This window comes from Tachysurus fulvidraco, chromosome 14 (genome assembly GCF_022655615.1).
Source record: "Tachysurus fulvidraco isolate hzauxx_2018 chromosome 14, HZAU_PFXX_2.0, whole genome shotgun sequence".
Classification (NCBI taxonomy): Eukaryota; Metazoa; Chordata; class Actinopteri; order Siluriformes; family Bagridae; genus Tachysurus; species Tachysurus fulvidraco.
Window position 1 is genome coordinate 3,795,809 of NC_062531.1, and position 27,500 is coordinate 3,823,308.

General features: G+C 44.7%; 2 protein-coding genes across 3 annotated transcripts in view; both read left to right on the top strand.

Moving 5' to 3' along the window:
* Nucleotides 1-15,244, top strand: part of abcd1 (ATP-binding cassette, sub-family D (ALD), member 1) — a 17,461-nt gene extending 2,217 nt beyond the window's left edge. For both annotated transcript variants that reach the window (XM_027151473.2, XM_047799772.1), the window contains exons 2-11: nt 1-103; nt 1,068-1,248; nt 1,937-2,079; nt 2,242-2,416; nt 3,112-3,206; nt 7,598-7,743; nt 9,693-9,838; nt 10,198-10,282; nt 10,715-10,840; nt 12,193-15,244. The exon at nt 1-103 is cut by the window's left edge and continues 1,257 nt beyond it. In XM_027151473.2, coding sequence (XP_027007274.1) covers nt 1-103; nt 1,068-1,248; nt 1,937-2,079; nt 2,242-2,416; nt 3,112-3,206; nt 7,598-7,743; nt 9,693-9,838; nt 10,198-10,282; nt 10,715-10,840; nt 12,193-12,502 — 1,510 coding nt within the window. In that variant the 3' untranslated portion in view covers nt 12,503-15,244. The remainder of the gene's footprint in view (nt 104-1,067; nt 1,249-1,936; nt 2,080-2,241; nt 2,417-3,111; nt 3,207-7,597; nt 7,744-9,692; nt 9,839-10,197; nt 10,283-10,714; nt 10,841-12,192) is intronic.
* A 2,019-nt stretch (nt 15,245-17,263) lies between these two features.
* Nucleotides 17,264-27,500, top strand: part of plxnb3 (plexin B3) — a 128,120-nt gene continuing 117,883 nt past the window's right edge. Inside the window, exon 1 of the mRNA XM_027151245.2 lies at nt 17,264-18,129. The gene's annotated coding sequence lies outside the window, so the exon portion shown is untranslated. The remainder of the gene's footprint in view (nt 18,130-27,500) is intronic.

A 27,500-nucleotide genomic window follows, 5' to 3' on the forward strand; every position in this document is an offset into this window, starting at 1 on the left:
CAAGCTGGTGGCCGAGGAGGCCAAGAGGAAAGGGGACTTGAGGTACATGCATTCACGCATCATCGCCAACTCGGAGGAGATCGCCTTCTACGGGGGTCACAAGGTATTCTGATTACAGTCGTTTACACTGAATATAAATGTCTATCGTGCTTTTAGCCAGGTTATTAATAAGGAAAATATTCTATAATTTTATATTTATAATTTATATTTATAATTTATTTAAATCAATAAAAAGTGGCTACATTTACAGTTAATGTCCCTGTTCCTGTACTGAGTTTACTTTTGATGTTCTCTTAAAGTAACTTCCTGTTATTCATTATGTTATAACAGCGATATTACAGTTCCCAAATTATAACAGTTCCCACATCTCTTTATTTCTCTCTGAAAGACAGAAGCCTCAAAACACAAAGTCCTCCTTCTCGAACACTTTGGTATGATACAAAACCAAAACTTTAGCTGTTCCCTTGTTTGTTACAAAGCAACACTGGAGACAGAACACTTTACAGAAAACTTCAACCAATTTAGGGCCCTCGAACAAACAGATGTTAAACATCATATCTAATTGCCATATTGCCCTGCCCTCACGTGTGTTTAGTCGCTCTTGTGCTTGTCACAACACGAGGCCTGTAAAGAAATACAATGTGCTTATGCAGTAGTTACTATTCTTAGACCAAAGGAGCATCATGTGCTTTGGAATAAAGAGAAAACTCTGGAACTGGGGCAGATTCCAGTATCAGGCTGTTCTGACCCTCTAAAAAAACACACACTCTCACACACTCACACACACACACACAAACACACACACACTCACACACACAGATCATTAGCCTTTTGGCACACACACACAGAGACTCCGCTGTAGGCATTCACACAGTCTCCGTGACCTGTGACTGATCTGAAACAAGGCCCAAAACTTCAGGAAAGGAAAGGGACACTTTTTTCCTGCTGACAGTGAGTTCACTTGAAAGTCTGCACCGTTATATTACTATGCTCACCTGCTGTGTGTTCGTGTGTCCGTACGTGTGTCTGCGCATGTGTGCGCGACTCTGCCGTCGCGCCCTGCGTAGGTGGAGATGTCACAGCTGCAGCGGAGCTACACGGCGCTGCGCTCGCAGATCAACCTGATCCTCTTCAAGCGGCTGTGGTACGTCATGCTCGAACAGTTCCTCATGAAGTACCTGTGGAGCGCCTCGGGTCTCGTCATGGTCGCCGTGCCCATCATCACCGCTCCAGGGTACTCCTCACACGGTACGACCCGCACGCTTCTCTGTGTACGATCCTAAATAAAACATGGCAGACTGTAGCGACTGTGGCTCAGAGACCAAAACTAGTGAATAACATGGAAATAATTACAAACCAATACGCAGCATTCTTTATGAATTTTGTTGTGTGCTGAGACAATACACTCTTAAACGATGTATTAATCAGGACACGTGTATCGATAACCCCTGACATCGTGGACTGTTCCAGTAGGTGGTGACATAGCCTTAGTCACCACGACGACACGAAACACCTCAAGTACTTTTATTATAACTTAAGTGAAGACTTAATTATCAAAGCCTTTCGGTCTGGTTTTATACGACAGCGCTGTCAGATTTCTCAAATCCGATCGGTCAGAAGGTGTCGATTGATTTTCTGTAACAGCAGCTCTATGTGAGTATTTTAGTCCTGTCCTGCTCCGTTCCTTACCGAGTTTCGACTGCTATACACGAACACAGCTTTAATAGCTCTGTATGTTTTACACACCAGCTCCTAGCCTGTGTCTGGCTGTGCTAAGATAGAACTAATTCACACACGTGTCGCTCGTGATATTTGTAGCACGTCATGTTAAGGTTTGTCTCGTTCCAGTCGTAACCGATAATCTTCCTCCCGGCGTGACGCTCGCGACTGCGTTTCTCTTTCTTCCTTATGTCATAGTGTTGTTGTTTTTTTTCAGATTCAGAGGACTTGAAGCAGACGGTGTTGGGGATGAAGGAGGAAGAGCTGGTGAGCGAGCGCACCGAGGCCTTTACCACAGCCAGGAACCTTTTAAACGCAGGCGCCGACGCCGTGGAGCGAATTATGAGCTCGTACAAGGAGGTGAGATGCTCCGTCATATCCTAAAGGTGGTGATATTGGGCTGTTATAAGTATTTGCGCTCGATGGCATTAACACATTTATTTATACAGCTGGTGTAAAAGCGGTGTAAGCTTTAAGTGAGCACTTATTTATTTTTAAGTCTCTTCTTGCTTCTTGTGTTAGGTGACGGAGCTGGCAGGCTACACGGCGCGTGTGTACGAGATGTTTAACGTGTTCGAGGAGGTGCGTGTTGGTGTGTATCGCCGGTCGGCCGAGGACCTTCAGGGCACAGAGAACCCCGGCGGCTCGAGTGAGGTGAAACACGGTATGAGGTTGGAGGGGCCTTTACACATCAGAGGTGAGTTTTGCTCCATTCACTGACCCCATGTTTAAGTGATGCATTAACACGGAATATAATGAACACGATTTACCTACAAACGTTTTTGTGTTCATTTGTAAGTTTGTGATCAGTATATTTACATACAGGAAACATTATATAGAAACATAGATTTTCTTTAGTGGCTCTCAAACGCGAACTCAGTTCCCCCGAGGGGTCTGAATTCTAGCCACAAGCTCCATGAATGTTTTTAATTCACTTTGGGAAAGTTATTGTATTTATCGGTCCAAGCACCGAAGTCAAATCCGACTCAATTTGTTTATTGGCGACACGTTTAGGAATAGAAACGTCTATTAAATAATTTAAACTGCGTTAATAATGTTAAATTATTAATGGTAATCCGTTCAGTTTAAAAATCTGAGTTAGTGTCAAAAAGAATTTTAAATAAAATACTCAGCATTCAGATATCGGTGTAATATTTTTTTTATAATTATTTCATACTTCTATGTATTTCTATTTAAGGAACATAATTTAAACCGTATTTAACAGGTAGCGAGTATAATTGTTTCTCTGAAACGAAAAGATTTTTTTTTATTTTCACAATATTTTATATTTTTTACTAAAGGAAGGTTGATTATTTACCTGCAGTAATAAATACCCTGTTTGTTATTTGTTATTATATAGCTCTGTGTGTGTGTGGGTGTGTGTGTGTGTAGGTCAAGTCATCGACGTGGAGCAGGGCATCAGGTGTGAGAACTTGCCTATTATAACTCCCACAGGTGACGTCGTAGCCTCCAGCCTCAACATCAAGGTACAGACTCGAGTCGGTTGTTACACACGACACTAGATACACAGAGAGAGTCTGTTTCTGTTACTAAATTATTTATAAACCTTTATGGATTGCAAACGCATGGGCACGAGCCTCGTTACTGAAGTACAAGAGATTTTTCTTTAAGAGAACGTACGTCACATAGACGTGACATATCAGACGTGAATATAGTAATTTGCTAAACTTTAGGTTAGCTCTGTGAAATTCTGTGTTAAAGGTCAATTAGAGTCCAGTTATTTTAATGGTTCCATTCACATTAGGCCACATAAATTCGTCTCGGCGAATCAGATATCGATCCGATCTTTCTGCTCCCGCCCGAAACGCAAATATATTTTACCTCATTCACTCACTCACTAATTTTCTACCACTTTATCCGAACTTCTCGGGTCATGTGGAGCCTGTGCCTATCTCAGGCACCATCGGGCATCGAGGCAGGATACACCCTGGACAGAGTGTCAACCCATCGCAGGGCACACACACACACTCTCATTCACTCACACACACACACACTACGGACAATTTTCCAGAGATGCCAATCAACCTACCATGCATGTCTTTGGACTGGGGGAGGAAACCGGAGTACCCCCGAGGCACGGGGAGAACATGCAAATTTCACACACACAAGGCGGAGGTGGGAATTGAACCCCCAACCCTGGAGGTGTGAGGTGAACGTGCTAACCACTAAGCCACCGTGCCCCCATATTTTACCTCATTTCCGGGCTAATTGAAATGGAACACACTTTGGTGTATGCGGTTTTCAGAATGCGATCAAAAAGATGACGGAAAAACTCGCTACGACGGTTATGCTACAAAAAACAGCGTTCACTTAACAGCGATGCACGACTCGTGAGTCACCCGCGAGTGACGTACTTTCGTTTGGGAGGAGTATAGCGCTGACGTATGTGGCTCGAACAACCACATTCATTCACACCTGTCCAGTTTAATCTGAAACGCGTCCCAGACCACCTCCTGAAGGGGTTCGAACCATCGGATTTATATCTGTCTCGAAAACGTTTCGGAGGGCATTTAGACCTGGTCTTTTTACCATCGGATAGCTGTCTGATCACAGAAAACGCATGAAGTCACCAGGTGTAAAAAGACCCTGAGTTTGGCAGTAGAATAACACATATACCTCGTCCTGTTGACCCTCTTCAGTGTTTCAGGGAGAATGGGATCATTTCTAGTTAAGCCGATTTAGCCGATTAAAGACAGTGAGATCTGATACGGGCCTGTGGCTGTGTAGAGCGAAACCGTTTACATCGAAGTGTCTCATCTGCAGTTTCTGTTTACTTGATGATAATGACACTTCTGCATTTGATTTGGGAATTGATCCGAGGTGCGTTCGAACCTCGCTCAAGCACGACACGGAGCCCGGAACGCCGCATCGCCGGTGGTTTGCCTTAAAAACCCTTTGTTCTAACGGCTCACAAACGTCGGCACAGACGCAAAGCCTTTAATTCAGGCGTTCAGTTGACATTTATTAGCACAGTCCACAGAGCGGCGGCGATAGATCAGTAAACATGTGTGACATCTGATTAATAGACTATTAAGGAAGTTTATTTAAGGATAAGCTCACACACAAAGTCACACAGGTCAGGTGTTTTCCAGTTGGTCCTGTGAGTCAGTTCAGATTAAGTCTAAAGATTGTTTTGTAGAATCCATGCAAATATTATTACACTAAAATACATCTCAGCTAGAACACCAACACACACACACACACACATACACATACATACACACACGACCTCCTTCTCAGGGTGAATCAATTCTACAAGCAGTTGCATATCGAAATCTGACTTTTATTATACATTATAACAATAACACTCGCTCGTTATTCGCTCAATCCTAACTCCGGCTTTTCCTTAACGTCGTCACTTGATTATTTTTGTCTACAAAACCGCTAGCAGTGACACTTTTTGCACTCGAGTAAACTCCAATTAATTTCCCTAAAAGGATTTAATCCCACGGCGTAAGTAAGGAATAAAACACGACAGCGGACAGGAAACAATCACGCTGTCAGAAAATTGATCAGCACTTTCCAGCCAATCAGAAAAGAGAACGCTTTAAGAGCTTTAAGAGATAAAAACCGCCGTGGAATCCTAGGAAGTGAAATTTTAATCAAGCCCAGCTGTATTAGTGATGGCTCAGTGTCTATAGAACATAATTGTAAGAATTTCCTAAACGAGTCTCGTCTAATTGGACGTTCATGTCGGTGAACCGCAGAGTTTTGTTTTCTTAACGATGTCAGTCAGTCGGTCTGCACCAGACCCGCTCGTGAATAATCATGTTTCCTGTTAACTTCTGGGAAGCTGGCTTTGCACTCCAAAGCCTGATGCCTTCTGGCTCATTGCCTGTTTGCCAGGAACAATGTGTTGATTATTCCCAAACAGCGCCATCCCTCTCGGCTCATGGAGACAGGCCTTCCTGTGATGACACTCTGTTCCGCTGAAGCGTTAAGGAGATCGCATCGCTAATAACCCTCTGTGGCTTTCATGCAGCAGTCATCTGCCACCCGCGTGACTCAAAGCCGCTACCCACGATGCCTTGTGAAGCATCTTTAAACAGCATCATGCCTCCTCCCCTTTTTTTTTTTTTTTTTTTATAGAGACCAGGCGAAATTTGTGAGAAATAGCAGCGATATCATTAAAGAGTGCATCGAACTGTGGCCCCGTTTCCAGACCACCGTGTCGGGCTGTCAGTTATTGACACGACCGCCGAGTTAAAAGGAGAGGCGCAATTTATATAATTTATTCTAGCAAATCAAGCAATCACTGAAATACGCTCGTAATTCCGACGTGTGCCAACCACTCAGACAGGTTTGCAGCGGTCATGAAATAGGAATGGATTCCAGTCTGAACCCAGAAGTGTTCGCGCAGCCCTGGAGAAACGGGTCGATCGAAATCACGGTCGTTATTTGAAAGTAAGGTACAATATAATGTGCGTTTAAATGTTTTAGCTTTAAACGTGTTACTGTGCTGAGACAGGGAACAGAAAACCCACCCACTGGAACTCACTATACAACACGTGGGTGGTCGTGCGGTCAGCTCACGTGGCACGTCGATGAAGAACGATGCGAAATACGCCGTATGACCAAAGGTCTGTGATTAAACACATGCTTCTCGAGCATCACGTTCCAGATTTATTCCCCCTATTCTGTTATAATAACCTGCACCCTTGTCCAGCTACAAGAGCGTTAGTGAGGTTAGGACCCGACGACGGGGGCGAAGGACCGGGGTGCAGTCAGTGTTCCGCTTCATCTCAAAGGTGTTGAGTAAAACATGTTTTGGAGCGTTTAGTTCCAGTTAAATGGAATCTTTAGTGCTCCATCTTTGTGTAGTAACAATTTGGGGTGAAGCACGTATGTGATATGTGATGCCCAGGTGTTTTTTTCCAGAAGGATCGGTATTAATAATGTGTTTGTGTGGGTATCATCACACCTTATAATGTGACTAAGACACACACAGACACACACACACAGACACACACACACAGACACACACACACAGATAGAGGGCTGCACTGGGATCGGGCTCCCGCGGGACCCAACGCAAATCTTGCGGGAGCGGGCGGTTTCACCTTTGCCCCGGGCAGGAGTGGGCGGTCAGAAAATTTAGCGGGAGATCCGCGGGACCCGGTGGGATTTGGTGTGTAGCCACACACACACAGACACACACACCGAGACACAGAGACAGACACACACACACCGAGACACACACACCGACACACACACACCGAGACACAGAGACAGACACACACACACACAGACACACACACACAATCACACACAGACACACACAGACACACAGACACACCGAGACACAGAGACACACAGACACACACACCGAGACACACACACACAGACACACACACAGACACACACACCGAGACACAGAGACAGACACACACAGAGAAACACAGACACACACACCGAGACACAGAGACAGACACACACACAGAGACACACACACAGATACAGAGACACAGACACACACACACACACCGAGACACAGAGACAGACACACACACACACAGAGACACACACAGACACACACACACACACAGACACACACACCGAGACACAGAGACACACAGACACACATACACACACAGACACTCACAATCACACACACAGAGACACACAGACACACACACAGACACACACAGAGACACAGACACACACACACACACACACACACAGACACACACACACAGACACACACACACAGACACACATATACACAGACATACACACACAGACACACACACACAAAATTAGCTGGCTAGCTTTAACAGACAATGCGTTGTGTTTTATCCACTTATTCCTCTGTCTGTTCTGTCTTGTTTTTCACCTGCTGTATGTACGCGCAACGAAGGTGGACGAAGGAATGCATCTGTTAATCACAGGCCCGAACGGCTGCGGTAAGAGCTCGCTGTTTCGGATCCTGAGCGGCCTGTGGCCCGTGTACAGCGGAGTGCTGTATAAACCTCCGCCGAAGCACATGTTCTACATCCCACAGAGGTACAGCCTATTACAGTAACCATATTAATACATAAGGCAGATAATTAAATCCCCTTAACGCCGATATTCTCAGTGAGTTTAAGCCGAACGCCATCGTAATCGCGTGGACATAAGTAAAGCTAACCGTTTTCTGTTTCCAGCAGGGAGGAGATTTATAGACCAAAGACTGGTCACACATCACAGGGGGCTGCCTTTTCCTTAATTTAACCATTAGTATGACCCCCAACTGTTTAGAAGTTATGGAAGTGTGTGTGTGTGTGTGTGTGTGTGTGTTGTGTTCATTCTCATTTCATGCCCTGCTAAGCTAATTAGTAGTGATGAAGGTGGTGATGAAGTGCAGCAGGTTCTGAGAGCAGTGGGTCCAGATGGCCCTGCAGAGCGACTGTTTGACGTGACCGCCTCATTGCACAAGTGAAAGAGATTACACCCGCAGCAGCGCCACCGAAAGCGGCTGTGCGATAACACACTCGTTCCTAACATCAATTAAGCTTTAGAGATGTTTAGGCTCATTACAGCTTAACACCGATCTCAACACGTGGAGACGTGTGTTACAGAGGGAAGTAGAGCGCCAAAAAGAGGGAAGAAAGTTCGATCGGAGTAAAAGAGGCCGTAGATTAAAACACACAGGAGATAATTAGTGTCATTGAAGTGCTTTATTCCCAACAGCTAAACATTTGTGTTACAGTATATTTATAGTTATAGTTATTTTTATAGTTATACAGTAATCCCTCGCCACTTCGCGGTTCAAGTTTCGCGGACTCAGTGCATCGCTAATTTTTCAAAAATATTCATCGAAAAATAAAAACGGTTTCCCAGGATGCCAGACAAACAGAGAAACTCTCTCAGAGGCTTTGTACATACCCACGGGCACTCAGACAAGGCACATGATTGGTTCCCGGGTGCGAGATCTGAGCTGATTGGCTGCGCATCATCACATCCTCTCCCAGCTTCTTCCCTTGTTGTATCTCGCCGCTCTCGTTCACGCCGTCAACCGTGTCTCGCGTATTGTGTTCGAAATTAACTTTTCCTTAAGCCCTTACGATGCCTCCTAAGCGCCGTGCCCCTGCGAAAGATTCCTCTAGTGAGCCCAAGAGGAAGATGATGACCATCAGTGAAAAGGTCAAACTTGGGGCCAATCCTACTTCGCGGATTTTCACCTATCGCGAGGGGTTCCGGTCCCCATTAACCGCGATAAACGAGGGATCACTGTAGTTATATATCAATGGAACGTTGCTAAAACAGACTTTCCTTCACCAGACTCTGATTTATACTCCTAAAGTTAATAAGACAACAAAAATGTGCCGTTACAGTCTAACAGCCTCACGCGACAAACGGCCCCCGACGTGAAGATTCTCCTCTCGTCGGAAAAGCTTCTCCTCTGATCGTTAATAAAAAACGCTGACACTCGATAGTCCTTCGCAAATGCCAAATTAATGCCTCGTTAAAGGAAACCGATTTAAACATCCGGGATTCGCCTCGCAGACGAAAAGACCGTCAGAGCTTCCGTTAAAGCAACGTAATCACGAAAACATCTGACCAATCGATCTGACCGACCGAGCGGTACTTCGACATGCCAATCTGTGTGCGTTGTTCAAGAAGCGATCGAGTCCGAAAATAAACGAGCGGCGAGCGTACGTTTGAAATATACTGTGTGAAGCAACGTTGCACACCAAGCATGTCTGAAAAAGAAAAAAATGTTTAGGTTTAACTCAAAATCGCACCTCTACTCTAGAATCTGCAACAATTTTCTGGGGAACTGTATGGATTTGACCTTTTGCCAAAGTGCTTTTGGGTTATTACGTGTCATTACATGGCCAGGGTAGCTAAAGACGTATGTCGTCGATAGAGATGTGGAAATGCCAACGTTTAAGATTTTCTGATGAAATGGACATTTTATTTCATTCGATTTCTCTGTGTGTGTGTGTGTGTGTGTGTGTGTGCACGTTTAGGCCATACATGTCCGTGGGCACTCTGCGGGATCAGGTGATTTATCCCGACACGGATCAGGAGATGCTGGAACGAGGCTTCACTGATCAGCAGCTGGAGGGAATCCTGCGCACCGTCAACCTCCTCTATATCCTGGAGAGGGAGGGAGGTGAGCTCACACCTTCAACATTAAACACTGCTGAGTGGTTTTTATTTGTTTATTTTTTTGCTGCACATTTTAGTGCTTCTCAGCTGTAACAGACCTCATTCAGCTGATAAAGGGTTTGATTAAGCGATCGTGACTTTAACGTTTATTACGTAACTATAGATTTTTTTTTGCATTTGTGGGACGAATCCCAGCACTAACTCAGCTTCAGGGTTTAGAGGGGAGCGGATGGTGCTATTAAACATCACTTGTACTTATTGTTCTTTTTATCTGTCGACCACGTATAGAAGTAATTAGTAATATTATCGAAAGCACCGTGTCTTGACTCGATGTGATGTGGTTCATACGTCATGTTTCGGCAGGTTGGGATGCAGAGAGCGACTGGAAGGACGTTCTGTCCGGAGGAGAGAAGCAGAGAATGGGAATGGCTCGGATGTTCTACCACAAGTGAGAGCTTTAACATCTTATTCATACAGCCACGAGTCACCCTAATCCCGCGCTTCTCTATTTGAGACCGACACGATCGATGTGTCACCCGGGGCATACAGTCGATGCGGTGAAATTAAGAGCCTTCGTACATTCTTCTGTTCCCTCTTGTGTGAAAACGGATCGGTCAAATAATCCAATGTAATTCGTTAAAACGATTCTAATCCATCTAGAAACATACAGTGTCGGTATCCTTAGAGTTTAGTGCAACTCAGAAGTCTGGGAAACTTTGCCGACACGCTGAGCAAATATAAAGATGAAGAAAGTAAAAACTTTCATGGCAGCAGATTGTTTTTCAAAATCTTTTCACGCCCGTAAAGTCGACCATGATTGACCGTTCTGCCGCTCGCCTCATGCCATACGTTTGACTGATCTCTGACTGATTTCCTTCAGGCCCAAATACGCTCTCTTGGACGAATGCACCAGCGCCGTTAGTATCGACGTGGAGGGAAAAATCTTTGAAGCTGCTAAGGATGCCGGGATCGCGCTTCTGTCGATCACACACCGACCGTCTCTGTGGTGAGTCTTTCTGTCATCTTTCTAACCAGCACGCTCCGGCACAGCTGGAGGAGAATCGAGGAGAACAGCCGGAGTAGTTTCGAGGCCACGAATAGGAATTTCAGCTCACGAGTTTGATCTAAAAAAAAAAGTAACATCCGTGATAATTATGGAAACAACGTGAATACAGCCAGTAATAAAGCCTGGCATCACAACATGGGAGGTGACAGATGTTCTTTTTATACCATTAGTTGCTCTGAGTATGAAATATCATATTTAATGCAGCCAGAAATTCAATATGATAGGACAATTCAATCATTTTATTTTAAAGAACAGAAATGTTTTTTAGACGCCTTGAGAAATGAGGTTGCTCCCAAACCCCTGCCACGACTTTCATGACATGACGGGGACACAGGACACTCACAATTGTACTGACTTACCCAGAGGCAGTGCCTCTTTTATTAGGACTGACTGGCATAGAGGCCACACCTCCTTCCACCTTCCACTGGGACTGACAGGCCCAGAGGCCACGCCTTCTTCCTTAGCACTGACAGGCCCAGAGGCCACGGCTTCTTCACTGGGACTGACAGGCCCAGAGGCCACGCCTTCTTCCTTAGCACTGACAGGCCCAGAGGCCACGGCTTCTTCACTGGGACTGACTGGCACAGAGGCCACGCCTCCTTCCTTAGCACTGACAAGCCCAGAGGCCACGCCTCCTTTCACTTGGACTGACAGGCACAGAGGCCACGCCTTCTTCCTTAGCACTGACGGGCCCAGAGGCTATGCCTCCTTCCTTAGCACTGACAAGCCCAGAGGCCAAGCCTCCTTCCACTTGGACTGACAGGCCCAGAGGCCATGGCTTCTTCACTTGGACTGACAGGCACAGAGGCCACGCCTACTTCCACTTGGACTGACAGGCACAGAGGCCACACCTCCTTCTTTAGCACTGACAGGCCCAGAGGCCAAGCCTCCTTCCACTTGGACTGACAGGCCCAGAGGCCAAGCCTCCTTCCACTGGGACTGACAGGCCCAGAGGCCACGCCTCCTTCCACTGGGACTGACAGGCCCAGAGGCCACGCCTCCTTCCACTTGGACTGACAGGCACAGAGGCCATGCCTTCTTCATTAGCACTGACAGGCACAGAGGCCACGGCTTCTTCATTAGAACAGACACAGTTTAGGGGTACTGACTGTTACGTAGACCAAGGTTTCTTCACCTGGACTGACAGGCATTCACGCCATGACTTTACTAGAAAATAAATGCTATTTAAGATGACACGAATGAGATTTCAGATCTATTTCTTTACTACTATTATGATTAACGGTCCGCGTTAATCACGATATATATACGGCTGTCTTCTCCTTTGACCACAGGAAGTACCACACCCACCTGCTGCAGTTTGATGGCGAGGGCGGCTGGCGCTTCGAAAGGCTGGACGCATCCACGCGTGTCTCGCTGCAGGACGAGAAGCTGCGGTTAGAGACCCAGCTCTCAGGGATCCCCAAGATGCAGCAGCGTCTGTCTGAACTGTGCAGCATTCTTGGTGAAAACAGCAGCGTGCTGAGCCCCACGGAGACGGAGGGGGAACGACAGGGGGAGGAGGAGAAAGAGAGGAAGCAGCAGGAGGAGAGGGAGGAGAAAGACGCGCTCCCCGGCGAACAGGGACGAGGCCTTATGGAGTGATTCGATGCCAGGAGACGGAGAGAATGATTTCAAAGCCAGCTGTTTATGTGAACGTGTCTGTGCGTGCGAATGTGTGTGTGTTTGTGTGCAGATCCATATACATGGGTGAAGAATCTCAGATCAAAATGATTAGCTCTGATGTGGTCTTCAGGGGCTTACCTTAATTGGGTTTTAGGAACTGCGTTCCTGTTTGTGTGTGTGTGTGTGTGTGCCTGTGTGTGTGTGTGTGTGTGTGTGTGTGTGTGTGTGTGTTAGATATGGGAAAAAGCATGAGGCCGGTGCCAGTTCTTGCAGGTGCAGCAGATGATGAAAGCTGCTCAGTCCCATGTTATTACAATTCTCTACCGAATTTGCACAAACTCTCAGGCTCCTTGTGTGTGTGTGTGTGTGTGTGTGTGTGTGTGTGTGTGTGTGTGTGTGTGTGTGTGTGTGTGTGAGTAAGTGAGAAAAGATAGAAGGGAGGTGTTTGAGAAAGGCTTGCTGTCAGACCACTGACTGCAGTTGTGTTTTAATAACAGTCTCACAATGCTGGTATAACGTTAGGGATTACCACTCGGCTCCGTAGGCTTCTTCCCGTGCCGTGTTTTTGTACAAAGGGTAGACGGTATGAGTTGTAAACCCTGTCAGAATGATAACCACCACACAGTTTGACAGAGTGGTTTGTGAAACTATGAATCAGGGTTGGGCGATTACGCTTAGGAATTTAGTTATAGCTCGTTTCCCACGTCTAGCCACGGACCCCCAATCGTACGACGGTCACGTATCTTAAAGCCTTTTGCTAGCACCCTCGGAGGAGAGCGCTAGCTGTACTGTGCTGAATTCCCAAGCTAAGAAACTCCCACCAGACAGGGTGTCATAGCACAGTTCAGTATCAGATCAGTCGTCTGTAACCAAGCACTTGGTTTCTCTTTAATCCGGGTGTACAGAGCACTTAACCTACTCATGTGGGCGGGGCCAGAAAGGGCGAAGTTTGTCGATCGGTCGAACGAGCGCTAATTAGATGACTCGACATGGATTTCTACGGACTACGGAAAGAGCAAAACCGTAACCCAAAAATATCACTTTATTTTTACATCATCTGTTGAACGATTGCGGTTTTTTTTTTTGTTCGTTTGTTTGTTTCACTGACTTAGAATTTAACATGAAAGTTATAAGTAAGTAATAAAATGTGAATGTGGATGCGCTGTTATAGAAGGACAATGAACAACACGTCGTCATGTGATGCCTGAAGTTTATTTTCCTCTAACAGCACGTCCCACGGCGCTCTATTCCTCTTAAACCGCTTACTTGCCAACATTTAGAATTTATTAACGAACATCATCACGTCTACGGTCGGTTCGCTCGGATCAAACGAGGCGTCCGCCGTAGGAGTAGCCGTTGCCATAGATGCGATAACGTATTAGATCGAAGGCATTAATCTAAACCTGCGATTTGTCTTAGACCTGGCAGTACAATCAGAAAATTAATTAAGAAAATGAATCAAAACCTTCTGACCAATCAGGCTTTAGATAGCTATAATAAATCTCCTAAGGGTTTTAATGTCCAACTAGCTGTTTTTTTTATTTTTTTATTTGTAATTAAAAATCAGTCAGTGTTATAAACGTATTTATAACCATGCTAAAAAACAAAACACATACATATGGTGTCTCACTATATCAAAGTTATGTTGTCATATTTCTCAGTCTTACCGTGACCGGTTTAGTGAATGACTAAATGAGACGTGGAGACGTGACCCTACGATAAACGGTCACGTCTACTGCCGAGGTCACTAAGGTCCACTCGGCGTGAGCCGCCCGCGAGGACGTTCTCTAACTTCACTTGTTTTTTTTTTTATCATTGCTGTAGGCTTCTGTAGCGAACCGATTTAATCCATCACTTTAGGTGCATCTCGAGTTTGACTTTTAGTACACGGTCTCTGGACTGCGCTAGATTCAGCAGACCTTTTTTTTAGACTTTAAAGGTGTTCGTTTAATCGTAGCGGTGTAAGAACCCGAGCTCTAATGCATTCGCACGCGATCACGTTACATACGTACGGTAAATGTCACTCTGAGCCGTTAATGCCGTCTGATCTGTCGGAAATACATCATGAGGTTTAATACAATCTTGTTCTAACAGCGAAAGTTGTTTAATCTGATTACCTCCTTTTGTATATTATTAAAGTGTCCTTTCGATTTCACTTTTAAAAACAACTTCTTACTTTGTCGAATTTCAACTCAGTCAATTGACTGATATTCGATCGTAGCCGAATATTAATCGCTGCTTTAATAATGTTTAAATGCAACCACTATGTTTAAAAAAAAAAATTTTTTTTTTTTTTTTATCGTGCCCCAGACCCCAGAAATATGTCCGATCTTGCACAAACGGCTTCGTATCACGAATCGGTGATACCGTAACAATCCGACGATAATCCAAACGAATGTTCCATGTAGATCATGTGCTGATTTTCACAACCAAACTAACATTTTTTATTTTTTTTTTTACTTTTATTTTTTACAAATGTTAACTTCGGATATACTCCGACTGTGTAATCTCATTGCTGTCAGTGATAGAGATTTAATTTGCACATATTTGCCTGCATGACTTTAGATTATTTTCCTACGTCAATGGATCTAATAAATTACGTTGTTTAGGAATCCTCACACTCTGCTTGGATGCTTTCGCTTTTACTCGTTTGTCCAAGATGTTTGTTTTTTTTTTTTTACCTCCTCTAGTGCTGGTATTCTTATAAAAGGCTTGATTTGATTTCTGGTGTGCAGAACATTTATGAATAATTCATCACAGTGGTTATGTTATTACAATAGTTTTGTGGTGCGTTGTGTGAACGCACTGCAAGTTTTATTGCTGGATTTAATCCAATTCTAATTTTTTTTTCCCCCGGTATGTGCAAACACGACGAGATAAAACGCAGAGAAAATGAGACTGTACACGGAATATTTACGATATGCAAACGATAGACGAAGAACGAACGTGCGCCGTCGGTCGATTATTACAGAATCGACTCAAAACCTTACTCGGAACAAACCAGCTGGAGCTTCTCTTTTGACTGCTTTTATTACAGTTTACAATATCCAGCTCGGTAAAACGGTTCATAACGACTTCGACGCTTCAACAGACTATTTAACTAATGTCAGCACTAGCGGTCTGTAGCGACGGAGTTATTGCTACACCATTAAACCAAACATTTCCTTTTATGGTGAAGTTGATATTAATAGGTCACGACGTCTATCGGTGACAAGATGCGAGAGAAGACGAGCGCACGCTGTTCTGATTAGATCAGCTGTGATCACTCACTCACTCATTTTCTACCGCTTTATCCAAACTACCTCGGTCACGGGGAGCCTGTGCCTATCTCAGGTGTCATCGGGCATCGAGGCAAGATACACCCTGGACGGAATGCCAACCCATCACAGGGCACACACACACACTCTCATTCACTCACACACTACGGACAATTTTCCAGAGATGCCAGTCAACCTACCATGCATGTCTTTGGACCGGGGGAGGAAACCGGAGTACCCGGAGGAAACCCCCGAGGCACGGGGAGAACATGCAAACTCCACACACACAAGGCGGAGGTGGGAGTCGAATCCCAACCCTGGAGGTGTGAGGTGAACGTGCTAACCACTAAGCCACCATGCCCCCCCCCCCCCCCCCCCGCTGTGATCGAACAAAATTAATTTAATTTCCCACAATGTCTAATTAAAGATATAATCAGGGATATTTGAGAGTAAAGTTAGCCGAATGTAGCTGTTTTCAACCACAATAATAAAGACTTTCTCTTCGTTTTCTTCCTTCGAAGACTGAACTTTGTGTCCTGGTAGTGGTACGTACTGTATTTCTGTAGTCCTCAGTTAGATTTAGTATTCTTTTGTTCGGAGGGGTTTTTGTTTGTTTGTTTGAATCGGGTTGAGTTGGGTTTAGATTGGTTTGGGAACACTAGGTTAGCATACATTGGGCTGGGGGTAAATAGATTAAGGTAGAGTGGGTTGAGTTTTGATTAGACTGAGTGAGACTGTTTAGAGTGGGTTGAGTTAGGGTTGATTAGATTAAGTGAGATTGTGCAGGGTAGAGTGGGTTGAGTTAGGGTTGATTAGATTAAGTGAGTTTATGTAGGGTAGAGTGGGTTGAGTTAGGGTTGATTAGATTAAGTGATATTGTGCAGGGTAGAGTGGGTTGAGTTAGGGTTGATTAGATTAAGTGAGATTATGTAGGGTAGAGTGGGTTGAGTTAGGGTTGATTAGATTAAGTGAGATTATGTAGGGTAGAGTGGGTTGAGTTAGGGTTGATTAGATTAAGTGAGATTATGTAGGGTAGAGTGGGTTGAGTTAGGGTTGATTAGATTAAGTGAGATTGTGCAGGGTAGAGTGGGTTGAGTTAGGGTTGATTAGATTAAGTGAGATTATGTAGGGTAGAGTGGGTTGAGTTAGGGTTGATTAGATTAAGTGATATTGTGCAGGGTAGAGTGGGTTGAGTTAGGGTTGATTAGATTAAGTGAGATTATGTAGGGTAGAGTGGGTTGAGTTAGGGTTGATTAGATTAAGTGAGATTATGTAGGGTAGAGTGGGTTGAGTTAGGGTTGATTAGATTAAGTGAGATTATGTAGGGTAGAGTGGGTTGAGTTAGGGTTGATTAGATTAAGTGAGATTATGTAGGGTAGAGTGGGTTGAGTTAGGGTTGATTAGATTAAGTGATATTGTGCAGGGTAGAGTGGGTTGAGTTAGGGTTGATTAGATTAAGTGAGATTATGTAGGGTAGAGTGGGTTGAGTTAGGGTTGATTAGATTAAGTGATATTGTGCAGGGTAGAGTGGGTTGAGTTAGGGTTGATTAGATTAAGTGAGATTATGTAGGGTAGAGTGGGTTGAGTTAGGGTTGATTAGATTAAGTGAGATTGTGCAGGGTAGAGTGGGTTGAGTTAGGGTTGATTAGATTAAGTGAGATTGTGCAGGGTAGAGTGGGTTGAGTTAGGGTTGATTAGATTAAGTGAGATTATGTAGGGTAGAGTGGGTTGAGTTAGGGTTGATTAGATTAAGTGAGATTGTGCAGGGTAGAGTGGGTTGAGTTAGGGTTGATTAGATTAAGTGAGATTGTGCAGGGTAGAGTGGGTTGAGTTAGATGGCTGGGTTCCCTTTTGTCTCTCTTTCACGTCTCTTCGCTTTGTTTCTCTTTCATGTCCCTTTCTTATTTCTGTCACTTTCTCAGTTTTTTTTTTATGTCATCTCTTTCTCATCTTTCTCTTTTCGTCACTTACTTTCATCACTTTCTCGTCCCCCTCTTACACACACAACCCGAGACATTATCACACACCGTTAAACGCCCGATGAGGCGATCGTCCCGTTCATACACTGATATATTCAAGGCCACGTGGTGCCGCTGGAGTCGCGCGCCGCACTTCCCCGCTCTGTGCGCGTGATTCCTGCGGAGCGCTCGAGCACTTTTCCCTCCCCACGTCCCACCTCCACGTGTTGCGTCGCGGGTGTTTTTCGGTTCCTTATCCGTGTGGCTCGGGGAGGGAAGTTTTTTTGGCGTCTGCGGTATTTCGGATGCGTGGAACAGGGAACCTGGACCGAACCGGGCTACAGTGTGGAGAAAAACAGAAGACCAACCGGATCCTGTTGAAGTGCACGAGGTAAGAGATGTTTGTCTCTGTACACTCCCTGTTTCAGGAGCTGACTGATCCTTCACCTGGTAAATGGCACACACACACAGATGCAAAGTGTCTGTCTGCACACACACACACACACACACACACACACACACACACACGAGCTCAGACTGATCACATCTTCTGTGTATAACTTTATTACAGAATTATTTGTATTTGCAACAATAAAAAAAATGATTGCAAAAACATTTCCATCAGTTATCTGTCTAGCTTCTAACCCCATGGTGATGTAAGAACAGCTCTGACACTTTATAGACTGCCTTATTATTGCTGTTTGTGAGGCTCCCTTTTATTCTCACACACTGATTAGTTCTTAAAGAGTTTGCTGTGGCAGGCCAATGGGGTCAAAAACAAACTAGACGTCCCAGAAATTCTGCTTTTTATACTGCAAGTTCGGGCAAATCTTGCAGTGAGACCATCGGGGTGTTGCTTGATGACTTGGTATGGTAATTAGCAGGATCCATCGTAGACACACTATTAATTAAAAATAAATCAACATAATGTTTTGTTCGGCATCTGCATAAGACTTTTTGATTATTATAGAGTATAGAACGGGGGCATAGAAGCCTTTATTATTGCCACATATACATTACAGCACAGTGGAATTCTTTTCTTTACATACCCCAACTAAGGAGGTTGGGGTCAGAGTGCAGGAGCGGCTATGATACAGCACCCCTGGAGCAGGGAGGGTTGAGGGCCTTGCTCAAGGGCCCAGCAGTGGCAGCTTGGCTGTGCTGGGCTTTGATCCTCCGATCAACAACCCAGAGCCTTAATCAGTTGAGCCACCACTGCCCCAAATTATTAATAAATTATAATAATAATAAATCATTCTTCTTCTTCTTCTTCTTCTTCTTATTATTATTATTATTATTATTATTATTATTATTATTATTATTATTTAAAGGTAGTTGTAGAAAAATTAACAGAATGGAAGCAACAGCAACTTTTTCAAAAATTGCAAGCACACATTATTTATTTATTATTTGTTAATTGGTTTGAACAAGTTTTCTGGAAACATTGTGTGGCCATTATGGTTAAAAGTTACACTTAAAAATAAATTAAATCATGAATGCAGAGTGTGTGTGTGTGTGTGTGTGTGTGTGTGTGATCTCTGTCCTTTCCTCATTCTTATTATATCACTGTGCTATAAAGCATTCCTTAACCCACAAACAATTCGCATTATCTGTCCACTTCGGTTTCGTCTACGGCTTTTTACTTTCTTCCTTTTTTATTTTTCTCACACACGTCCTCTAATTTATTGCTAATGATGTGTTATGGATGGGTCAGTGAATTGGGCTGAAAAATGATGCACTCTGAAATCATATATCATGCTGTAATTATACAAGATTTGACTTGAGGTGATTGGACAGTGATCTGTAACCTATAACACCAGCACAGAGCAGCACAGAACACGACCCACATCCTCATCTATCACCTATATTTACTGAACTCTGACTGATTAAAAAAAGCCTACTTAGTGGGTAGAAGTGTAGAGCTGTAGCACAAGAATCTCATTGTATGTAGATGTTTATACTCTTTATGCACATGACCGGAAACCGGAACGCTAAAAGCCTGTTAACTCGCCTGTTAACTCACCTACTAACTCACCTACTGTCTTCTAACTCACCTACTAACTCACCTACTAACTCACCTAATAACTCACCTTCTAACTTCCCTACTAACTCACCTACTGTCTTCTAACTCACCTACTAACTCACCTACTAACTCACCTACTGTCTTCTAACTCCCCTACTAACTCACCTACTGTCTTCTAACTCACCTACTAACTCACCTACTAACTCACCTACTGTCTTCTAACTCACCTACTAACTCACCTACTAACTCACCTACTGTCTTCTAACTCACCTACTAACTCACCTACTGTCTTCTAACTCACCTACTAACTCACCTACTAACTCACCTACTGTCTACTAACTCACCTACTAACTCACCTACTAAGTCACCTTCTAACTCACCTACTAACTCACCCATTAACTCACCCAATAGCTCACCCACTAACTCACCCACTAACTCACCCACTAACTCACCCACTAACTCACCCATTAACTCACCCATTAACTCACCCACTAACTCAGCCACTAACTCAGCCAATAACTAACCCACTAACTCACCCACTAACTCCCCTTTCCTTCCTGAACATGTTTAAAACATCTTTAAACAACCAGCTCATTTTATTCCTACACGCTCTCTACTAGTTAACAGATAAGAAGATTACACCTCGTCATTTCCCAGCAATCTTCCTCCTGCAATAGAACAAATTTAAGTCTGCACTTTTCTCATCCATCTATTTTTTTTATTATTATTATTATTTAAACATGTATTTTTCCTGCCATTTTTTTTTTTTTTCGATTTAGAGTCAGGAAGGACAGGAGATGAAAAATCAGCTAAACACAACAGATAAAAAAGGGAGTAGATAAATGATGAGAAATGCTTAGTTAAGTTCGGCGGTTAAAAACACACGTTAGTCATTTCGGACTGTTATATAATTAATACGTGTCTGTTATGACCCCTGTTCTTTTATACACTGACAGCGCTATAGGAAGCACGTTACTGGGAAATAAATTACTTTCACCACAGAAACCTATCTACATCTTTTTGGCACTTGCTGTGGCTGAAAGAGAGAGCGGGTCAGATGTTGTTGTTGCCTGACGTTAGACTTGTCTGTGTATGTTGTGGGTATCTGTGCGTGAGAACGTGCGGCTCGTCATTATAAACGGATGAACACGCTGGGATTGTGGTAATAAGCATCCTGCCGTCATTGTGGTTTAGGTATAATAATAATAATAATAATAATAATAATAATTAAATAAATAAATAAATAAATAACGAATCCTTGTTCGCTTGATGAACTAATTGGCTTACCATAATTTCACCTTTCGCTTCAGTTCATCCACTGGACATGTATACTTCTCGTGGAAGTGATTAGCCAGCATCAAAGCCTTATGGGTAATCCGGGGGGTTTAAAGCCTTGCTGAGCGACATATTGGGTGCAGACCAGTCAAGAGGAATTTATCGCTCCCTTCTGAGAAAGTGTAATTTCACACAGAGCGTGTACGAATTAAGGTGGAAACTTTCCGAGCGGTTAATATGGCACATGTGCATCCTCAGACAGACAGACAGACAGACAGACAGACAGACAGACTGACACAGACAGACAGACAGACAGACAGACAGACAGACAGACAGGAAGGAAGGAGACTTTCGACTCATCCTGCACATTAAGGTGGAAACTTTCCGAGTATTAGATAGATAGATAGATAGATAGATAGATAGATAGATAGATAGATAGATAGATAGATAGATAGATAGATGTATGGATGGACGGGTAGATGTATGGATGGACGGGTAGATGTATGGAAAGAAAGAAAGAAAGAAAGAAAGATAGATAGATAGATAGATAGATAGATAGATAGATAGATAGATAGATAGATAGACAGACATATAGACAGACAGATAGACAGATAGATAGGAAGGATATGGCACATGTGCATCCTCGGGACATTTAGAAGGGACGACTAGGTGTGGAAAATTAGATGGATGGATGGATGGACGGATGGATGGATGGATGGATGGATGGATGGATAGATAGACTCATCCTGCACATTAAGGTGGAAACGAGTGGTTAATATGGCACATGTGCATCCTCAGGACATTTAGAAGGGACGACTAGGTGTGGAAAATTAGATAGATAGATAGATAGATAGATAGATAGATAGATAGATAGATAGATAGATAGGAGACTTTCGACTCATCCTGCATGCACATAACAAACAAGATAATTTTTTATGTAATAAAATACAACACATTATCTGTTAAACTAATCCAAACCGACTGCATGAGAAATGAGCGTGTTCGTGTTCAGATGTGTCGTGTGTTAAATGCATGCGTCGTGTTTGCATGCTGTAGGGAATCCTCAGAAGTCCTGGGCTCCATGTGGTGTAATAACGGCGCCATAACCGAGAAGAGAAAGAAGGAAGTGGCAGCAGAGTGTACGCCATTAACTCAAAACGCGAACAGAGCTCGGAACACATCACAGTTTACTATGTGATATTCGGCACAGGAGAAAAAAAACACCCAAAGATCATTTTAACCGGTCCACAAAATTAAAATGTAATAGTGTGCTTCACTATTTGTTTTTCTCACCAGCACACACGACTTCCTTCCGCCGGTGAAATGGGAATTGACTACAGGACATTTTCAATCAGTGTAAACAAATGAATGATTTTATTTTGGCTGTGAGTCTGATCTAAAACGAGTCAGGACTGTGTCGGTGTGAGACCTGTGTCTTCCCAGCTGTTGGATAACCTTACGCTGAATTTTAGTGGAAAGATAAACGCCTTCAGATTTCAGACGATTATGTGAACGAGCACTCGGGGCATCTCGGAGAGCAGAAATGGGTCTGATGTCACTATTTACTTTGATTATAGAAAAAAACTCATCCCTACTGCGAAAAAAACCCAGAAAAGGTTATGAAAACCGACAAAGACACGAGTGTCCACGATCGTGACTGAGACAGTCGATGCTGAACGCGGATACAACAGAAACAGGAGCGAATACATTTTTTTTTTTTCTCGTTGAAAGTTCAATTCACGTTTATTAGTTTCTTCACACGGTAATGTTCACTTTTGCATAAAGCGTAACGTGCTGCATGTTTACGAGGTCATCGCCTCTGACCAATCAGCATAGACCTATATACAGTGATCCCTCGTTTATCGCGGTTAATGGGGACCGGAACCCCTCGCGATAGGTGAAAATCCGCCAAGTAGGATCGGCCCTAAGTTTGACCTTTTCACTGATGGTCATCATCTTCCTCTTCCTCTTGGGCTCACTAGAGGAATCTTTCGCAGGGGCACGGCGCTTAGGAGGCATCGTAAGGGCTTAAGGAAAAGTTAATTTCGAACACAATACGCGAGACACAGTTGACGGCATGAACGAGAGTGGGGGAAGAAGCTGGGAGAGGATGTGATGATGCGCAGCCAATCAGCTCAGATCTCACACCCGGGAACCAATCATGTGCCTTGTCTGAGTGGCCGTGGGTATGTACAAAGCCTCTGAGAGAGTTTCTCTCTGTCTGGCATCCTGGGTTTTTATTTTTATTTTTCGATGAATATTTTTGAAAAATCAGCGACGCACTGAGGCTGTCGAAACGGCGAGGGATTACCGTACACTCCTGAAGAGCAATGTCAAGTTTACATTTCTGTCCTTTAGCAGACACGCTTATCCAGAGTGACTTACATTGCAGATTGGACCTGGGATTCAAACTCATGACCTTCTGATCAGTAGTCTAACGCCTTTAACGACTAGGCTACAACGTCCCGTCAGCTGTGAGAGTGTTTGGAAAATGACGCGTTGCTCACGGTGTGCGTACTTCTGCACTATTTTTAACCGGTGTGTGATATAATTTGTGCGAGTGTTGTGTTCAATCCGATGAGACGAAGCGACTAGTCAACCAAGAAAAGAAAATACGAGTGTAGGATGTCGGGTACTTTCTGCGCTCATCTCTCCTAGCTTTGTTTACGTAGGGAAAAAGGGGCGTGGCTATCAGGCGTTTAAGTCGGCGACGGACAAGACGTCTTCCAGACGTCTTTTAGATGGCTTAGGTTGTGTTTGTTTATACTTCTGGGTTAGTGGGAAACGTCCCTGTAAAACCCAGTACATAGTGCATGGTGTAAGTGAGTAGTGTGTGACATGTTGGAGATTCTGTGGTGGCTTATAGGAAGATAATCCACTTCAGAGAGCTTACAGTAGCTCCATTACATGTCATACCAACCTTTTGTTGATTATTTTCTCTGTAACTCTATAACTGAGCGTGAACCCCTATGAGCGTGATGCTGAACCCCTATGAGCATGATGCTGAGCCGCTATGAGCGTGATGCTGAGCCGCTATGAGCGTGATGCTGAGCCGCTATGAGCGTGATGCTGAGCCGCTATGAGCGTGATGCTGAAGCCCTATGAGCGTGATGCTGAATCCCTATGAGCGTTATGCTGAATCCCTATGAGCGTGATGCTGAAGCCCTATGAGCGTGATGCTGAGCCGCTATGAGCGCGAACCCCTATGAGCATGATGCTGAAGCCCTATGATCATGATGCTGAGCCGCTATGAGCGTGATGCTGAGCCGCTATGAGCGCGAACCCCTATGAGCGTGATGCTGAAGCCCTATGAGCGTGATGCTGAAGCCCTATGAGCATGATGCTGAACCCCTATGAGCGTGATGCTGAACCCCTATGAGCGTGATGCTGAACCCCTATGAGCGTGATGCTGAACCCCTATGAGCGTGATCCTGAACCCCTATGAGCGTGATGCTGAAGCCCTATGAGCGTGATGCTGAAGCCCTATGAGCGTGATGCTGAAGCCCTATGAGCGTGATGCTGAACCCCTATGAGCGTGATGCTGAGCCGCTATGAGCGCGAACCCCTATGAGCATGATGCTGAAGCCCTATGATCATGATGCTGAGCCGCTATGAGCGTGATGCTGAGCCGCTATGAGCGCGAACCCCTATGAGCGTGATTCTGAAGCCCTATGAGCGTGATGCTGAAGCCCTATGAGCATGATGCTGAACCCCTATGAGCGTGATGCTGAACCCCTATGAGCGTGATGCTGAACCCCTATGAGCGTGATGCTGAACCCCTATGAGCGTGATGCTGAAGCCCTATGAGCGTGATGCTGAAGCCCTATGAGCGTGATGCTGAAGCCCTATGAGCGTGATGCTGAACCCCTATGAGCGTGATGCTGAAGCCCTATGAGCGTGATGCTGAAGCCCTATGAGCGTGATGCTGAAGCCCTATGAGCGTGATGCTGAACCCCTATGAGCATGAACCCCTATGAGCGTGATGCTGAACCCCTATGAGCGTGATGCTGAAGCCCTATGAGCGTGATGCTGAACCCCTATGAGCGTGATGCTGAACCCCTATGAGCATGAACCCCTATGAGCGTGATGCTGAAGCCCTATGAGCGTGATGCTGAACCCCTATGAGCGTGATGCTGAACCCCTATGAGCGTGATGCTGAAGCCCTATGAGCGTGATGCTGAACCCCTATGAGCGTGATGCTGAACCCCTATGAGCATGAACCCCTATGAGCATGATGCTGAACCCCTATGAGCACGAACCCCTATGAGCGTGATGCTGAACCCCTATGAGCGTGAAACCCTATGAGCGTGATGCTGAAGCCCTATGAGCATGAACCCCTATGAGCGTGAAACCCTATGAGCGTGATGCTGAAGCCCTATGAGTGTGATGCTGAACCCCTATGAGCATGATGCTGAACCCCTATGAGCGTAATGCTGAACCCCTATGAGCGCGATGCTGAAGCCCTATGAGCGTGAAACCCTATGAGCGTGATGCTGAACCCCTATGAGCGCGATGCTGAAGCCCTATGAGCGTGAAACCCTATGAGCGTGATGCTGAAGCCCTATGAGCGCGATGCTGAAGCCCTATGAGCATGAACCCCTATGAGCGTGATGCTGAACCCACTATGAGCGTGATGCCGTGGTCCACAGGGTCCTGTGTCGCTTCATTCCCCCGGAGCAGGTGTGTACCAGCAGAGCCTTACAGCCATTTGGCTCATTTTCCGCAGCCCAGTGGTTGGTCTTCAGCACGTTGACAGGTGTTAGAGCTCAGCTCAGCTCCAGACTAGCAGGAGTCAGACTACTTCCTCATTTTCTTTTAACTGACACTTTCTATGTCCTTTGTTTTGTGCACTTCTTTGCACTCTTGTTAAGAAAGTGGTGTCTGGATGGATGATGGTCGTCATCAGTGAGCTGCGATTCCGCTCCTGTCGTCTGATGAACCGATGTGTTTGTCTTCTGTATCGTCACCAGTCGCTAAAATCCGTTTGCAGATGCAAGCCATTAGCTTTGTTTCCTGTTTCGGCTTTAGACTCATCTTTCTCTTAATAATCTCCTCTCCTCTTTCCTTCCCGTGCCATCTCTCGTTCTCCGTCATTACTCCTCCCTCTGTCTCTCTCAGCACTAGTTTGTGGATTAGTGCGTTTCGTTACGACGGCGGCGCAGCCCTCATTAGTGTGTTTCTCTTTAATAATCCCTTCGCTTTGGTGCTCGTTATTAGATAGATCCAGTGTGACACACACACTCACACACACACACACATCACACACACACACATCACACACACACATCACACACACACACACACACACACACATCACACACACACACACACACACACATCACACACACACACATCACACACACACATCACACACACACACACACACATCACACACACACATCACACACACACACACACACATCACACACACACATCACACACACACATCACATCACACACACATCACACACACACACACATCACACACACACACACACACACACACACACACACACACACACACACATCACATCACACACACACACACACACACATATACACACATCACAGACATACACACACACATCACACTCACACACATACACACACACACATCACACACACACACACACATCACACTCACACACATACACACACATCACACTCACACACACAACACACTCATATACACACACACACATCACACACATACACACACACACACATCACACACACCACACACACACATACACACACATACACACACACATCACACTCACACACATACACACATCACACACACACACACATCACACTCACACACATACACACACAACACACTCATATACACACACACACATCACACACACACACATCACACACACCACACACACATACACACACATCACACACACACATCACATCACACACACTCACACACATACACACACACATCACACTCACACACATAAACACACACACATCACACACATACACACACACACACATCACACACACCACACACACACACACACACACACATCACACACACACATCACATCACACACACTCACACACATACACACACATCACACTCACACACACACACACACATCACACACATACACACACATCACACTCACACACATACACACATAACACACACACACAACACACTCATACACACATACACACACACATCACACACATACACACACACATCACACACACACATCACACACACACACACACACACATATACATACACACACACATACACACATACATCACATCACATCACACACACTCACAAACATCAATCACACACATATACACACACACACATCACACACACATCACATCACACACACTCACACACATAAATCACACACATATACACACACACACATCAAACACACACATACACACACACACACATACACATCACACACATACACACATCA